Raw genomic sequence first — 17,087 nt, 5'->3', positions numbered from 1 at the left:
ACTCACTCTTCTTAGAGATGTGATGGCACTTAAAAAAGGTACTTTCCACGTTAAGTATTGCATTTCACAAGAGTGCATGGGCTCAAAAGGTGGACCCATGAGTCGTGTTAAGACAATGTTGAGGTTCCATGAAGGAACTGGTGGTGTTCTTGGTGGTATAATTCTCTTTAGGCCTTCCATAAACGCTTTTATGACTGGTATCCTAAACAATGAAGTTGAGTGCGTAATTTGCAGGTAAACTGAGATTGCCGTAAGATGTATTTTAATGAAAGAGAAAGCTAGTTTAGATTTTCAAATGTAGTAAGTATCCTACTATTTCTTTTGCAGATGCGTGTAAAGGTTGAATTTGATTATTATGGCAGAAATAAACAAATCTTTTCCACTTATTTGCATAGCAGTGTCTAGTGGTAGGTTTTCTAGCTTGTTTTATGACCTCCATACATTCCTGTGTGAGGTCTAAGTGCCCGAATTCTAGGATTTCAGGAGCCAAATTGCTAGATTCAGCGATGCTGGATTTGGATGTCTGATCTGTTGTTTGTGTTGTGTTAACAGATCTGGTCTGTTTGGCAGTTTGACATGAGGTACTACTGATAGGTCTAGTAGTGTTGTGTACCAAGGTTGCCTTGCCCATGTTGGTGCTATTAGTATGAGTTCAAGTTTGTTTTGACTCAACTTGTTTACTAGATATGGAAGAAATGGGAGAGGGGGAAAAGCGTACGCAAATATCCCTGACCAGTTCATCCATAGTGCATTGCCCTGAGACTGATGTTGTGGGTACCTGGATGCGAAGTTTTGGCATTTTGAGTTTTCTTTTGTTGCAAATAGATCTATTTGTGGCGTTCCCCACATTCTGAAGTAAGTGTTTAGTATTTGGGGGTGAATTTCCCATTCGTGGATCTGTTGGTGATCCCGAGAGAGATTGCATGTGCAACCTTGCGTTTGGGACAATGGCTATGCATGAGGACATCATGCCTAGGAGTTTCATTACTAATTTGACCTGTATCTTTTGGTTTGGATACATGGCTTGTATTACATTGTGGAATGTTTGGACTCTTTGTGGACTTGGAGTGGCAATTCCTTTTACTGTGTTGATTGTTGCTCCTAGGTATTGCTGTGTTTGACACGGCAGAAGGTGTGACTTTGAGTAATTGATTGAGAAACCTAGTTTGTGTAGGGTTTCTATGATGTAATTTGTGTGTTGTGAACACTGTATTTGCGTGTTGGTTTTGATTAACCAATCGTCTAGGTACGGGAACACATGTATTTGCTGCCTTCTGATATGTGCAGCTACTACTGCTAGACATTTTGTAAAAACTCTTGGCGCAGTCGTTATTCCGAATGGCAACACTTTGAATTGGTAATGTATCGTATCCCTTGGAATACAAACCTTAGATACTTTCTGTGTGAAGGATGTATTGGTATATGGAAATATGCATCCTTTAGATCCAGTGTTGTCATGTAGTCTTGTTGTTTGAGCAGTGGGATTACTTCTTGTAATGTAACCATGTGAAAGTGGTCTGATTTGATGTATGTATTTAATATTCTGAGATCTAGTATAGGTCTTAGAGTTTTGTCTTTCTTGGGTATCAGAAAGTACAGTGAGTAAACTCCTGTGTTTAGTTCCTGTTTTGGTACTAATTCTATTGCCTCTTTTTGGAGCAATGCTTGAACTTCTAATCCTAGAAGATTTATATGTTGTTTTGACATACTGTGTGTTTTCGGTGGGACTGTTGGAGGGAATTCGTGAAATTCTATGCGATAACCATGCTGGATAATTGCTAGTACCCAAGTATCTGTTGTTATCTCCTCCCAATGTTTGTAAAATTGGCTTAGCCTTCCCCCCACAGGTGTTATGTGATGGGGATGTGTGACTTGTAAGTCACTGCTTATTTTGAGGACTTTTGGGGCTTTGGAATTTTCCTCTATTTTTTTGGAATTGTCCCCCTCTATATTGCCCCCGAAAAACTTCCCCGCTGATATTGGCTTTGGTAAGTGGGCCTTGTTTGTGATGTTGTGGTTTCTGTAGGTTGTCCTCGAAACCCTCCCCTAAAAGGTGTTTTGCGAAATGTGCCTCTGCTCTGCGGGGAGTAGAGTGCGCCCATGGCTTTTGCTGTATCAGTGTCTTTTTTGAGTTTATCAATAGCAGTGTCGACTTCCGGCCCAAACAACTGCTGTTCATTAAATGGCATATTTAGCACGGCTTGTTGAATTTCCGGTTTGAAACCTGACGTGCGCAGCCATGCGTGCCTTCTTATTGTTATTGCAGTATTTACTGTCCTTGCAGCCGTATCTGCTGCATCCATTGAAGACCGTATCTGATTATTAGAGATACTTTGTCCTTCTTCCACCACTTGTTGTGCTCTTTTTTGGAACTCCTTGGGTAAGTGTTCTATCAAATGTTGCATCTCATCCCAGTGAGCTCTATCATATCTTGCCAAAAGTGCTTGTGAATTGGCAATGCGCCATTGGTTTGCTACTTGTGCTGCAACCCTTTTGCCACCAGCATCAAATTTGCGACTCTCTTTGTCTGGAGGTGGTGCGTCCCCCGAGGTATGAGAGTTCGCTCTCTTACGAGCTGCCCCGACAACTACTGAGTCTGGTGTTAACTGGGTTGTAATATAAACAGGATCTGTTGGCGGTGGCTTGTACTTTTTCTCCACCCTTGGAGTTATGGCTTGGCCTTTAACAGGATCCTGAAAGATTTGTTTTGAATGTTTTAGCATTCCTGGGAGCATAGGTAGTCTTTGGTATTGGCTATGAGTGGAGGATAGCGTGTTAAACAAAAAGTCATCCTCAATTGGTTCGGAATGCAAGGTGACATTATGGAAAGCAGCTGCCCTTGCGATCACCTGTGTGTAAGATGTACTGTCCTCAGGAGGGGACGGCCTGGCAGGGTATGAGTCTGGGCTGTTGTCCGATACTGGAGCATCGTAAAGGTCCCATGCATCGGGATCATCTTGACTCATGGCAGTATGAGTCGGGGAGTGCATCAGTGGAGGAGTTGCTACTGGTGATGTGTGCACTGATGGTGGTGGAGACGGTGGTGGAGTTGTTTTCTTTGCCACCTTTGCCTGTGGCTCCTTGTCCTTTTTTTGAAAGGCAAGTTTTCTTTTTATTTTAATTGGGGGAAGAGTGGTTATCCTCCCTGTGTCTTGATGAATGTGGAGCCTCCTTTGAGTATAGTCTGGCTCTACAGCTTGAAGTTCCTCTCCAAATCTATGTTTTTGCATTTGGGAGGACAATCCGTGTTCCTCTGTATAGGAACCTGTTTTCGGCTCCGAGGCTGGATGTTTCGGAACCGAAACTTTTTCGGACGTCTTTTTAGGCTCTGAAGAAACCTTTGTAATTTTCGGCATGGAGGTTTCTCAGTGCCGAATTTGTTCGGTGCCGCCGTCACGGTGCCGAAATTTCTCGGAGCCGATGTCTCGGGTCCGAGATTGCTCGGGGACCGCGGAGTCTTTGTTATGCCTCTGCTGACTGTGGATCTCCCCAAAAACGATATATTTATTGCTCCGGAGTCGGATGACTTCGACACCAGCGTGCCCTTTTTCGGTGCCTTGGCTCGGTCACCTATTTTTGGGGTTAAGCCATGGCCTGTTGGCGGTGGTGTCCCCTGGGCTTTTGTTGACTTCTCGTGAATCTTATGTTTCGACGTCTTACTCACGGTTTTCGGCATTTCTTCGGCCTCGAGCTCTTCCGAGTACGACTCTTGGATAGAGAAAGCTTCCTCTTCTTCCTCGAAAAGCTCTTGTCCTGTCGGCGTCAACGCCATCTGCAATCTTCTGGCTCTTCGGTCTCTTAACGTCTTTCTGGACCGAAACGCTCGACAGGCCTCACAAGTATCTTCCTTGTGCTCTGGGGACAAGCACAAGTTACAGACCAGATGCTGATCCGTATACGGATACTTGTTATGGCATTTTGTACAGAAGCGGAATGGGGTCCGTTCCATCAGCCTTGAAGTCGCACGTGGCCGGGCCGACCAGGCCCCGACGGGGGATCGAAAAAACCCCGAAGGGCCACCGGAGCTCTTCAAAATTCGGTGTCGATCTGTTGTAACTAACCCGATACCGAACGCAAACAATACCGACGTTTTTTCCGAGATTCTAACTAACTTTCCGACGCGAAACACGGTGCGAAAAGGAACACGTCAGAACCCGATGGCGGAAAAAAAACAATCTAAGATGGAGTCGACGCCCATGCGCAATGGAGTCGAAATGAGAGGAGTCCCTCGGTCTCGTGACTCGAAAAAGACTTATTCGAAGAAAAACAATTTGTAACACTCCGAGCCCAACACCAGATGGCGGGATGTGCACAGCATGTGTATCTGCAGCTACACATGCCATCGAACATATATATATATATATATATATATATATATATATATACACACACATACACACACACACACACACACACACTTACAAGACTACATATATAAAATTAGCTATGGGTTGACCTCCCACCCTGCACCCCCCCAACCTGCCCCCCACCCACCTCTCTCTGCTCCCCACTCCCTCTCTCTGCTAGGACTGTGTTGGCCGAGAGTAACAGATAAATTACTTTAATTATTTCATACTTTGTAGGCGTCTGTTAAAAGAGAGCATTCCTTTAACTTATGCTTCCCTAGATGATCTGACATTTGTCCCATAAGCCGGGACATTTATTTAATGATCTGACCTTTGTCCAAAAAAACAGGACATTTATTTTCAATTAAGAGAAGCGTTGGGACACCCCTCTAATAACCAGGACTGTCTGAAGAAATCCAGGACGTCTGATCACCCTACCCCGTGATCTTCACACGGAACAGAACAGAAATTAACTGCAATGTTTAAATAAGCCTAGACTGATTTAAACATTGCCAATGTATTAGAATAGTTATGAAAAATTCTGGGGGGGGGGGCAATGATTTATTTTTTTCCACGGGGGGCGCATTAACAAGTTTGAAAACCATTGCCCTATCCTGTGCACACCACGAACACACACATGGACCACTTGGTACGAGGCGACAGCAAACAATGGTTTGTGTTCAGGCGAGCACTTGGATTAAGGCTCGGAGATGATCCAACTTGCATACATTTCCCAGCTCCTAATGTGCTTCAGACTGCTCCTTCTCTCGTCCAAACACACAGAAGCCAATATTCTAGGAGTCCTCGGAGAAGAAACATCCCAGATGAGCAGGGTTCAGGAGAAAATTACAAAGAGCTTCAATTCGATCCTTACAAAAGTTCATTAAAGCTCACGATCACCCCCAAGGACTAAATCGTGGCTCCTCAGGAAGCTTCAACATCTTGTGAATGAAGAACCTTGAACCCATTCAACAACCTCTAATGACTTCTACTTGCAAATTCAAGTTTCCCCTGTGTCAAGCACAGGTGTTGAAACAGCCTCATACTGTTTTTCTTAATATATGTATCCTTACCTGGCCAGTAGATGACCTGTCATGTTGCTGTCCCTCTCGAAGACTGTAAAGTGATACCAGTCCGAGAATCCCTGCCGCCACCCCCCCCCCCCCCCCCCCCCACCTCCCCCCCAATTCCCCTCAGGCTTGGAAAAAGCCCACCTGTTTTCCGACATTAACCTCAGTCAACTGTGATTAGCATATGAATGAGAATAACAATGGTTCCCACAGACTATAGTAAAGACTATAGTGGCCTAATTATGACCCATCACGATTTAGTGCCTATTATGTGCGTTTGCCATTCTCACTTGCAGAGACATGACTACCAACTTGGTCTCTAAATCTAAATTGTTATCCTTATTTCTGATGTATGCATGTATTGTGACTTTTAATTTTCCTTGCAGAGAGTTACTGAACGCTAATAAAACTAACTCTATCCAATGCCCATCCTGACATCTGGAGAAAGAATTCCAGGGAAAAATATCAAGGACTATGTGGGCCTAAAATGTTTTACTCCTCGGATGCGGTCCTGTTTGTTATTCTGCCAACAAATTCAAATGCCGATCTCAATTTGTTGAAATAAAAAAATAAAAAATAAGTGCAGAGGCCCAAAGCTTTTTTTTTTTTTTTTACAAACCTGCTGTTAGGGTGATGAATGCCAGGCTACCAACTGCCTATGCAGTCTAAATTTGATTCCACTTCAAGCTCCTTTCTTTTGTAGCCGTACACTCGGTCTTTTTGAAGTCACTCTTACTGGTAACTTTTTATTCTCTTCCTCTCTTTGTTGCCGATTTCCTATATTTCTCTTCCTCTTCCTCCTCCTTTGTCCGCGACTCTATTTCTCTGGTCCAGTCTGCGGAGATCTGGTCCCTAAAAATCAGTGGACACCATCCGAAAACAGATGCACAAATTAAGCCCTGGCTGTCGGACGCCATCCCAGGGCAACACTCAACTTCCTGAGAACCTCATATTGTGTGGTGCAACACGGAGAGGGAAAAAAAAAAGAGAACATAAATCAGGATTTGTAGAACGTGTATATAGCTTTTTTTCTTTCAAGATTCTTAGGTCTGCAGAACAAACTTTGTAATTTGCACTGTTCCGAGTTGCTTTGTGCAATGCTGCTTATTACCTTTGCTCTTAACCACACAATGTGGATCCTGGAAGTAAATTAGAATTAACCAAAACAGAAAACAAAGGAGGTACACATACACCCACAAATACACTTTAAAGTCGGCGCTCGGAGAAAATATATTTTAATCCAATCTACAATTGAGCAACGTTGGTTTGGGGACTTAAATGCTTAGAAGTCAATAAATATTAGTCACTTTCCAGGATTTCTGCCAGGAGGAAGGAGTGAAATTTGGCGGTAGCTTCAGAGAGGAAGATATCAGGGCAGGTGTGTCACAGTTACTCAACAACCAAGGGATCCCTGGATCCGGTGTCTCAAATTTCTAGAATCAAAATAAAGCAACACAACTTCTACTCAAATAAAATGGGGTTCACTGCGCTAATCTAGGTGTCTTTGCTTTCGTTTGCAGGCCACCAAAATGGAAGCTGTTTCAAGAATTAGGCGGGGAGGAACTACACCACTGTAGTAAAGCTCAAAGGGTCACCGGCCTTTTGCGCTTTATGGATAAAGAACACACTTATCGGCTACCCCAAGACACTGCAAATACTCACACACGCGCGCGCTCTAACACACCAACCATCCATGAGAAGGACACACTTTGTGCTCTTGAGAATTTTGTCCGCATTGGAGACCGTTACAGAGACGGGGGATGAAGGTCCATAGGTTTTATGTGGGATTTACTAAAGGCAATCCACTATGACGCATCGCACACCCCACACGACAGGCAGAACGCCAGACTCAGTCTCTCACGCGAAATGAAATTTGGGCCCAAAACTAACATACAGAAGACAGGCTTGAGATTTTGATGGGTTTTCAGAGGGGTGCAGGCCCGAAGCGCACGGCCTAATTCTAAAGTCCAACGGAAAGCAGATGCCGCGGTGCGCAGAGACCGTGGGGAGCAGAAACTGTGACAACCCCAGCTTCCTCTCTGCAAACATCTGGTGCCGGGCCGGTTCCCGCTCGACGGACATCAGATTTTCCATTCTCCTGGTGAGGGGAGGGCGAGATGGGGGAGGAGTACCGACTCCCAGGCTGGAGTGCGCAGGACAGCCAAGGCTCAGGATTTCCCCGGTTTGGCCTGGAACCTCGCGAAGGGCTGGGGGAGGCGGGTTTGAGCGGGAGAGATTATCAATTTTCAAGGAAGGCCACGTAGTCAGTGAGTCTGGCCAGCTGCTGTTCGTTCGGAATCAAAGCCACGGGGGCAGACTCTGCAAAGAGAGGGAAAAACAGGGGAGAGGCATTAATGCAGGAATACTTCAGAACCACTTTTTTTCAGTGCAATCTACGTGATGAATGTATACACTTAATTTACACAGATCAGCCTTCGCTAGGGGCCAGCATGGGGCTGTACTTCACTTTGATGGGGTGGAGGATTACACATGTTCACTACATAAACAGTTCCCTAGAAAAGAAACCAGTAAAACACTAATTTTTGTACACAATCTGGAAATAAGATCAAGAAGAAAGAAAAACATAATGGGCACACCTTTGGGACATAGTGGTCACACTGTACACCAAGTAGCAGAAGATTTGATCGTCAAAATATGACGTGTCCTTAAAAATGAATTGACTGGGTGCAGAGTTGAAAGAAGTATTCCTCACCTTATCTACAGTACTTTCAGGCATATTGGTGCTGGTTGTGCCCCAGGGCCCTACCACACCTTTTTCCGAACCACTTCTAGCACGTGATTAACAAACTTGCATATGCCCACTTTTTAACGATACGCTTAGTACTTGATTATATGGTTTCAAAGCACTGAAATTTGGCCAGATAATAAAACAGAGGCACAGCCCATGATTGCACAAGTCGGAAAAGCCGGAATAAAATGCACACCTCCTGGCTCCATAGACAACCATCTGCAGCTCCCATTGGACCGCGTTCACAAGGATGCTGGCTGCGGCGCAATAATTGGCTTTACGCTGTGTAAAGCCCCAACGAGCCTCAAAGCTTTTCACAGTGCAAAGAGACTTCAGAAATGTCGCAAACCACCCACCTCATTAATGTTGTTGGGATGGGCCTCTTCTTGAGATATGCTGCGAAAACTAGCAAATGCTGGGAAGAAGGCCTGCTTGCGAAGGCAGAACCCCAGCACAGCACTTGGAATGTGCCTGCGTTGCCACCTGTGCTCCACTGAATGACAGGCACTGTGTGAATGCCACAGAGGAGAGTGCTGCAGTCGGTTCCTGGGAGTAGTTTGCTTCCCAGACTCCACATGCGCAGTGTAAGCTGTCAGGTGACGACGGACTACACTTTGTGAATGGCTAACGGAAGCCTGAGGAAGGCAGTAAGAAGCCAATGCTTTTGCAAGCAGCCACCAAGCATTTGGACACCTCGGCGAGCCACACTGTGAGAGAAACGCCACTTGGCTGCCACCTTTTGCGTGCACTTGGTGGCAATGTGCACCCTGCAATTCATACGGTTAAATACAAATTGCACAGCACTTTTGTGAAATTTACAATGCACAAAGGTGAGCCGAGCTCTCCTTTCGAATGAAATTTCTGCTGTACACAAGGCACCTCATGCGACTACTAAGTGCAATTTCATGAAAGCCTTAAATGTTTTCAATCGAGAAGGAGAGAAGAACTGAGACCAGTAAACCATTACGCAAAAGCCACCAAAATGCTACATGCCAAAGACTGAACGACCCTAACTGCAATGGAAATACTTGACAAGCTTGTTTTAAGCCATTCAGCCATATCCCCTTCTTGTAGATATTAGTGATGGAGCAAAACACTACTATGAAGTTTCTGTTCAAACAGCTTGAGTTCACAACAATGCAAGACAGTTTTAAGAATAGGGTGTGTGTGTATGTGTGTGTGGTGGGAGGGGGGGAGGGGTCATGCAGCTGACCAAGAAGGAGAAAACATGGAGCTTTCAGTTTCACAGCTGCAAAGGCATTACCAGAATGAATGTGCTTAGCAGCACTTCTGCACCATCAATATGTGATCATTATTACCCATAAAATAAAAAACACAAAGTTGCTTTTTGCTCTGATGTTTGACAGAGATGGGGAGGCTGTGAAAGGTGCACTTTACCTGGCTGTATCTCAGCCTACCTCATCACCGTATAGGTTTGAAAGACAAGCCTATCCTGATGCCTTTTATGTCAAACACGTCACAGCCCCCATTCTGCACCAGAACCACCTCAGCATGTTTCCTCTGCAGCTGGCCGCGCTCTCAGGCTCTTCCCTGTCATGTAAGTGTGCTAGCTAAGACCCAAACTTTAGAAAGTGCTTTTACATATCGCAGTACTCATGGGTTTCACTCACTCCCTTTCCCTGGAGCCCCAGGGGTCTTGTGGTTGCTGAGCTCTCAGCACCAGCTAAATCTCAACACTAATCCGAGGCATCATTGGTTAAAACAAGTCTCGTTGATGCTGATCCTAAGGAGCAGCCCTCCTTGCTTTGTAAAAGCAGGACCTGCCCACCCAACAACAAAAAAGCATGAAAGGGACCGCAGGGCCCACAGGAAGCAAAACACACCCATTACCCACCACCTGTCCTCTTCAGCCATTTTGTTTGCGATTAACCATAGGTGACACTTCGTATAGGAAGCTATAACTTGCTATAAGAAGTTTTAAACACAAGCTGGTGAAAGTTTATTTTCACAACACTTAACAACGTTTTTAAAATTCTACACCTCTGTGGTGTTGGCCACAAGATTGCAAAAACAATTAGGATTTACTTCAGTCACATGATTTCGTTATTTTCTTGCAGCAACCCAAAGAGTTATGCCCCAACGTGGATTACAATAACCTTGAATGCCGATTCTTAATTACAGAAGGTAAGTTTTGTTCCGGTTTAGCTCTGCATCACGGAGAATAGATTTGAATTCATATGTTTAACATCTGCAACTTTAAATAATTAAGACACATACACTTTGAATCCACTCCCTTCCCCTGTAAGAGTAACCAGACTCTTCCCCGTCCTCACTGACCACTGCAGTTAACTTCATGTGACTTACGGTAAAGTAACGTCGTCTGAGGGCATTGACTCCAAGACTAGTGGGGCGAGGGAAGGATCGAGAGGGAAGCTTGGTGGCTCTAATGATCACAGTTGTGACCACTCAGAAAATGCTAGAAACAAGCGGCAAGCACAAAGAAACTAAACTATAGTGTAGAAAACCGGGTAGAAAGAAAGAAAAAGCCCACAACTTTACATTCTGCTTTCAGAGGATTAGACGGCTTGCACCCACTTCAAAGTCATCGCATTTTCAGAGTCCCTGCCCTAAAAAGGAGCTTTGCTGCACAGCGTAGCTAATGGAATGGGAACACATTCTGCTGCGCTGGACATTCGGAAACCTGATGCGGTCCCAGGGAGCGGCATTGGAAAGCACCGAGGAGCTACAGCGCCACCTACCTGGCTTCTTGGGCATCACCATTCGTGTAGCTGAATCCGCCTGCCAGCCCTGCTCCAACACACCTACAACCACAATAACAGATTTAAAAAAATGTATTAAAGACAAATAAAACTATGGTTTTGGCAATGACTAGTTAATTATTAGACTGCTTTCACCCAGGCTGAACTAGAGAACGGCCATTCATGGATAAAAATCGAGAGACTGCGAATGCATAAACTGGCAAGCAGCTTTTACTTCAACTGATGGGAAAAGTATTTGGAATGGCTAAGGGAGCATTTCCCCTGCAGGACCAAGTGTCTGTGGGGAATGGCCCAGATATCGAACGTTCCATCTTTAGGACACGGAAGCACACCACTAGGCACTCCCCATTCACAAGGGAAGTCAATTCAAACTTCTCACACACACATACACATACACCCTACACAACACAGGACCAGAATACCTGAACAACCGTATACCCTTTCACCAACCCACCAGACACCTATGTTCTGCCTCACTCTCACACACTCCCCGCATCTGCAAAACCAAAAGTCGTTCATATTTTTTACATGCACCCAAAACATGGAACAAACCCCCTCAACACATCTGAGCCTCCCCCTCACTTCCTGAGTTCGACAAGAGCTGAAGACCTGGCACTTCATAAAAGCACCTTGGGGACCACTCACCTGCCCAGAGTGCCTGGATGCCCTCTTTGGTGATTAATGCATTACACAAATCAACATACCTTAACACATGGTTGCAGCATCTGTACTTCCAAGACCAGTTAGCCAAAGAGAGTTAGGACAGGGATACAGAGATATGACAGGATTAAGTATTAGCACATAGAAATGGAGCCCCTGCCCCCACTCTCCGCAGTAGGTATAAGTGTCATCTCTGGGAGGAGGGCTATCCAATGGACACAGACAAATCAAGACATCTAACTCTAGGACAGAAGGTCTAAGTAGACTGGCACAGGAAAACATAGCCTTGCTTCTCTAAAAAAAGAAAAGAAGAGGGTCAGGCCTCAATCATCTTTACTTCAGTAAGTAGACAGCTCATGCAGTTTACCAGAGAGCTTCAGACAGGTCCATGGGGCTGCAAGACTGGCCTTGGGAAAGTGAAACTTCACAAGGAAATCTGGATGATGGGCTGGCACAGGGATACAGAGCCTCCCACTGTGGGGTGTGAGGGCTAAGTGGACCGGAACAGAGTTACAAAGCATTTTGAGCAGAGGACACTATGGGCTCCATGGACTGACACAGGGCTACTGAGAGAGTCAACACTTGGATGCCTAGCTTGTGGACAGGCAAAGGACTACTGCTCTCATCAGATGTATAGATGAGTGGCCAAGAAGTATGAGAGGGACAGAGTCTTCCACTTTCATCTCTAGGACTGGATGCATTCTGAAATGACAGGGAATGTCTCAACCTTTTGCATTATCAGATTTGATGGGCTCGGGGGACTGGATCACAGACAAATACACACATGAACTCCAAAACCTTTATGAGTTGTGTTATAAACCTCCCATTATCTCAAAGACAAATATTTAAATATTTTCACACACAACTCATCCGCTAAAAATAAACTACATTAAAGAAGCTTTGGATCGGCTAATGTACGCGGTTAACATTTCAACCTCAACATCAGAGTGAGTGTCTCTCTAATGAGAATCATATCTACCCAACATACAAAAACACACGAAGCAAAATACTCAACTCCTGCCTTCACATTTACTCGGAGAGGTGATTCACACTGAATGAAGAATACAGTCATTGACCTGGACGGTTTTGTTGTCAGTCAAAAGCATCACACACAACCAGTAACATAAACAAGCATTTGCAATGCAATGGGTCTGGCATATTTTGAACAAGTTAATTGTCATCTTTTGACAACAGCGCCCACGAGCTAAAACAAAAGAAAACATGAGGAGACTGAGAAAGGACGACTTGGCAAAATAAAATACAGTTAGCCCTAAAAAAAAGAAACTCAGCAATTTTGTGCCTGCTAGGCACATTTTTGCCAGTCACAAGCCTTCTGTTGACGAGACACTTGAAGTTAACAACAACAAATAGTACCTGAATCACGTCAGTAGCAGTGGATGGGCACTAATTAAGTTGCATCAATTAGTGCTTGAGCCCTGCTCCACACAGAGAAAAGGAAGTGATGTCAAGCATGCATTAACAAATTATGAGGCTGTAACGAGTGCCACGCAAACCAACAGATGGTGAGTGACAGGTGGGCTCCAAGCCCCGTATTGAACACAGCAGAGTCTTGAAAGTGAGACACACGCGCTAGCGCATGCACTCGCAGACTTGACTCGAAAAAGGGGATAATTCAAACGCATACACGCTTGTCATTGGCTTGAAAATGATCCCTTTTCCATAGAAACGTTTTCAAAAGACATGTACATGGAAATTATATTCTAGGTGTGTATGGTATTTGTGCCAGTGGAGGGGTCTGACAAATCTCATGTCGTATTGCTTACATTCGACACTTGAAGTATTTCTCAGTGGCACAGGAGAACTAGACTAAGCCTTCAAAACATTTCCTGCCAATCACAGTACCTTTCACAGCGTCCTCAACTGGAAGCCCCACAAAGGTAGCAAAGTCATCAGCAGAGATGGAAGTGTAGGCCTGTGACACCAGGCCAAAAGCTCGCTGTCTTGTTGCGTCTACAGAGGGAGAGACCAAAAAAAAAACATAGGTATTCGAATTTCAGACATTTTGTGGCACAAAGTGTCAACATACCTACAAAAGACCTTCCGCTTGCTGCGCAATTTATTAATTTGAATTATTCACAACTACTATTTTTCAAAGATATTTAGGTTAAATATTCAAGTTCCATCTATTGTTCTGCCTGCTATTAAGAACATACAGCCTTTTAGATAGGGCTCCGCTGTTAGTAGAACACCTACTGGTTAGATTTCTCCACTCACTGACTAAGTCAGCATTTGTAATTTCATTGATGTAATGAGCTTTATTTTCACTGTGCATTAATTTAATATGTAAACATCTGGGGGTCTGGATGCCTCCTAACATAGGCCAAAAAGCCCTAGCACAGGCACAGAGGAGTGATCACATTGTAAGAGCAACAAAGGAAGAGGAGGTCTTGTCTAGAGAATTAAAGAAAGGTGGTAAAGACTATGCTGGGACTGCATTCCCAGTCTCCCATTATTTACACGGACCCCTCAATGCTGATTTTAGGGTCAGCAAAAGGTAAGAAAGAGTGATCTAAAGAAGCAGTTTCAGCACATTGGCAATCGGCCAACTGTCTTTTGGAGAGTGAGTGCACGGGGCTGAAAAAATTATCTGTGTGCTGCCTCTCATACACCGAAGAAAGACTTCAAGATCCATCAGCTACTTGTATGTTCACATAAGCTGATCTGTGGCAGTACCCTGTGCACCACCCATACCTTTCCTCTGATGTCTGTTTGGCAGAGGGCAGAAAGTAGTTGTTTTGAAGACCTATACCTTCAACGTCCACTTTACACCTGACCCACTTGCAACCACCAAGTGGTGGTTGCCCACGGAAGATGCACCCTTTAGGCGATTTGACCACATTAGGTGGACCATCAGATTTGCCGTAGTTATGAAAGCTTGGTAAGGAAATTCAAACAACGAGCATTCTCCATGACTGACAGACGAATCTCTCTATTCCTGTTAAACACATAGCACAGAAACTCAAAGAAGGCAGTCAAGGAAAAAAAATTAACCTAAAACAATCTGCTGGGAGATTAAATTCACGAGGTGCTAAAGGAATTCACTATTTTGAGGGATTCTTTATCCAAAACAAAGGTTACATACAACCACGATTTCCAATTAGCATTCTGTTACACAGATTTTGAGAAACTTTACAGGATGGTGGGGAATAGAAGGACCTGGAGGTTGGGCAGCCTATTCCCATCTCCAACACATCTGTCTTGTTACTCTTAAAAAGCTTAGGTTAGAGATGGATGTTGAGAAAAAAAGTAAACAACACCTTTAAGGAAGGACAGATTACAAACCGAAAAAAATCCACAAAGCAAAACATACACAGCCATTGTGTGGCCACCAAAACTCACACAGTCGTTCAGACAAAGCCCTCATGTGGACTGACAGCAATTAACAGGTGAACATATTTGGGCTTGAGGAGGAATTTCATATACCTGACAGCCTGGGATGTAGACATGCCCCAAAAACATGTCTGCTGGAGGAGATAAGGTATTTCAGTTAGGCGCACCTGCTGCCTTTGCGAAGTGGAGTGTGATATGGGACCCTAAACACCCATAGTTAAAGAGTGAACACATTTCTCAAAGAACTCTGTAGTCATTATTGATCCAACCCGCTATGCTCGGATAGTTTATTTATAAAAAGTTGTGAAGTGATAACTCTGATTTTCACAGGCTACCATAAATAAACAATTGGTGGTAAGTCTTGCTAAGGGTAAACAGTCCCTGCCACTCTGGTATGCTGCCTTTCTATTAATACAATTGTGTCTAACAATAAGCAACCTTCTGTTTTTGTTGATTATACATTTAAACTGCCTATTTCTTGAGTTTAGATTTATAGTCCATGAGATGTCATTGTAAAAAAAAGTGTGGAGTCTGATCACTACCTTTACCCCTGCCAACATCACACACAATGGAAAAGCAAAGTACATCAGAATTCCCTCTTTCTAGGTGTGCCCAGTGATGAAGCATGCCATCCATATGAGTGCGTCATTGGTTATTCCTGTCTGGAGCAGGTGGTGGATGACTGTGTGGTGGGAAATCCTGTCAAAGGTGGCGGATAAGTTGAGGAGGATGAGGGCAGCAGATTTCCTTCCGTTGAGGAAGGCACATCTGTCATCTGAATCAGCAATCACAGCAGTCTTGGTGCTGTGGCTGGTTCTGAAACCTGACTGGGTAGATTCTAGAAGGTTGTGTCTCTCCAGGTGTTTGCTGTGTTGGAGGTTTACGGCTTTCTCCAGAACTGGGGTCTGCTGAGGGTCTCTTGAGGGGTGGTCTGACCTCAGTGTGTTTCCAGGCGTCGGGAAAGGTGGCCATGGTTAGAGAAGCACTGAAGATGGTGGAAAGTTGGCAGCTGATCTTGTCCCTTCCGAGGTTGAAATGATGGCGGGGCAGGGATCGGTGGGTGCTCCGGAGTAGATGGAGCTTTGTGTCTTCTTTGCTGAGCTGTTTCCAAGGGCTGAGCTGGAGGTCAGTAGTGGTGGCTGATTGGAAGCTGGGTGTGCTGGATTGTTGGGGGTCAAAAATCTGGCTTATGGATGCTATTTTGTTGTGAAATTTGTCATTGCAAGTGTCACAGAGCTTCTGTGATGCTGGGATTGTGTTTTCAGTGACTGTTTTTGATGCAAGACAAGTTATTCCCCCTGCTAGACCTGGGAATTGGGTCTCCACCTGGGTCTGGACCTGGATCACCAGTGAAAGTAATTTGTCGGTCTGACGAAAGGAGCCGGGCTCCAGCTCATCAGATGGTATACTAGCCAAGACCAAACTATCTGTGAGGCTTGAGAAAGCGGTTGGCGCCTAGAAGCATTAGGAGACTTCAGGCAGCTGCTAAAGATTAAGGAACTTTCTGAGAATCAACATTGGAGGGAGACAAGGGAAGCTCCATGCTGGTATTAATGATGATACTGAGTTGCCCTTGGCCCCTCCCCTGTGATGCGGAAGCCTGTGGGTGCTTCCAGTCTGTAGCTGCGCAATAGTATTTCGGAGAGTCTACCATTTGAACCCTTGGCCCCAGCCTAAAGACTTGCATAGTCTCCAACTTTGTTCTTGTTTGCCCTGCACTAGTTGCAAGCAGCACTGCCCTGTGGATGCCGTGCTATTGCAAATGCTAGACTGCAACAAGTGTGCTCTGTGGTACACCCCCCCCTCCATCCCTTTTTGTGACATCTGGGGGCATCAGGGTGGGCTGGCACCCTGGCCGGTCATTACGCTCCTACAGCTAGCCAAGATGCTACTGGACCTGTGCCAAGACACCAGGAACTCCTAACTAGACCCCAGACACTACAAAGTGGTTTTCCCTCCAAGGAAGGGTGGGCACTTCTGTTGCCTTAGGTGATGAGGCAGTGGGTGGACCAGGAACAACTGACTTCATATCGACTTCTGAAGCCAAATCACTGCAATGCAAGTGTTGGTACCATTGCTCCAGCTTTTAAGAGTAACATTGTGTAACAAGGTGTATATATTATGTTAACTTTTGTATAGTGCTTAGAGTCTAGGCGATATACTACTGTTT

At 44.8% G+C, this 17,087-nt stretch overlaps 1 protein-coding gene across 1 annotated transcript in view; it reads right to left on the bottom strand.

Annotated features, from left to right (window-relative positions):
• Window positions 1-6,635: 6,635 nt before the first annotated feature.
• The window catches only part of COPS8 (COP9 signalosome subunit 8), a 117,223-nt gene continuing 106,771 nt past the window's right edge, over window positions 6,636-17,087 (bottom strand). Inside the window, exons 5-7 of the mRNA XM_069225564.1 lie at window positions 13,430-13,537; window positions 10,886-10,948; window positions 6,636-7,735 (exon numbers count right to left, since the gene is read on the bottom strand). Of these exons, the coding sequence (XP_069081665.1) occupies window positions 7,656-7,735; window positions 10,886-10,948; window positions 13,430-13,537 (251 nt within the window). The 3' untranslated portion in view covers window positions 6,636-7,655. The remainder of the gene's footprint in view (window positions 7,736-10,885; window positions 10,949-13,429; window positions 13,538-17,087) is intronic.

This window comes from Pleurodeles waltl, chromosome 3_1 (genome assembly GCF_031143425.1).
Source record: "Pleurodeles waltl isolate 20211129_DDA chromosome 3_1, aPleWal1.hap1.20221129, whole genome shotgun sequence".
NCBI lineage: Eukaryota > Metazoa > Chordata > Amphibia > Caudata > Salamandridae > Pleurodeles > Pleurodeles waltl.
Note: the sequence above shows the minus strand (reverse complement) of the source record. Positions and strands in the feature narration are given on the sequence as shown.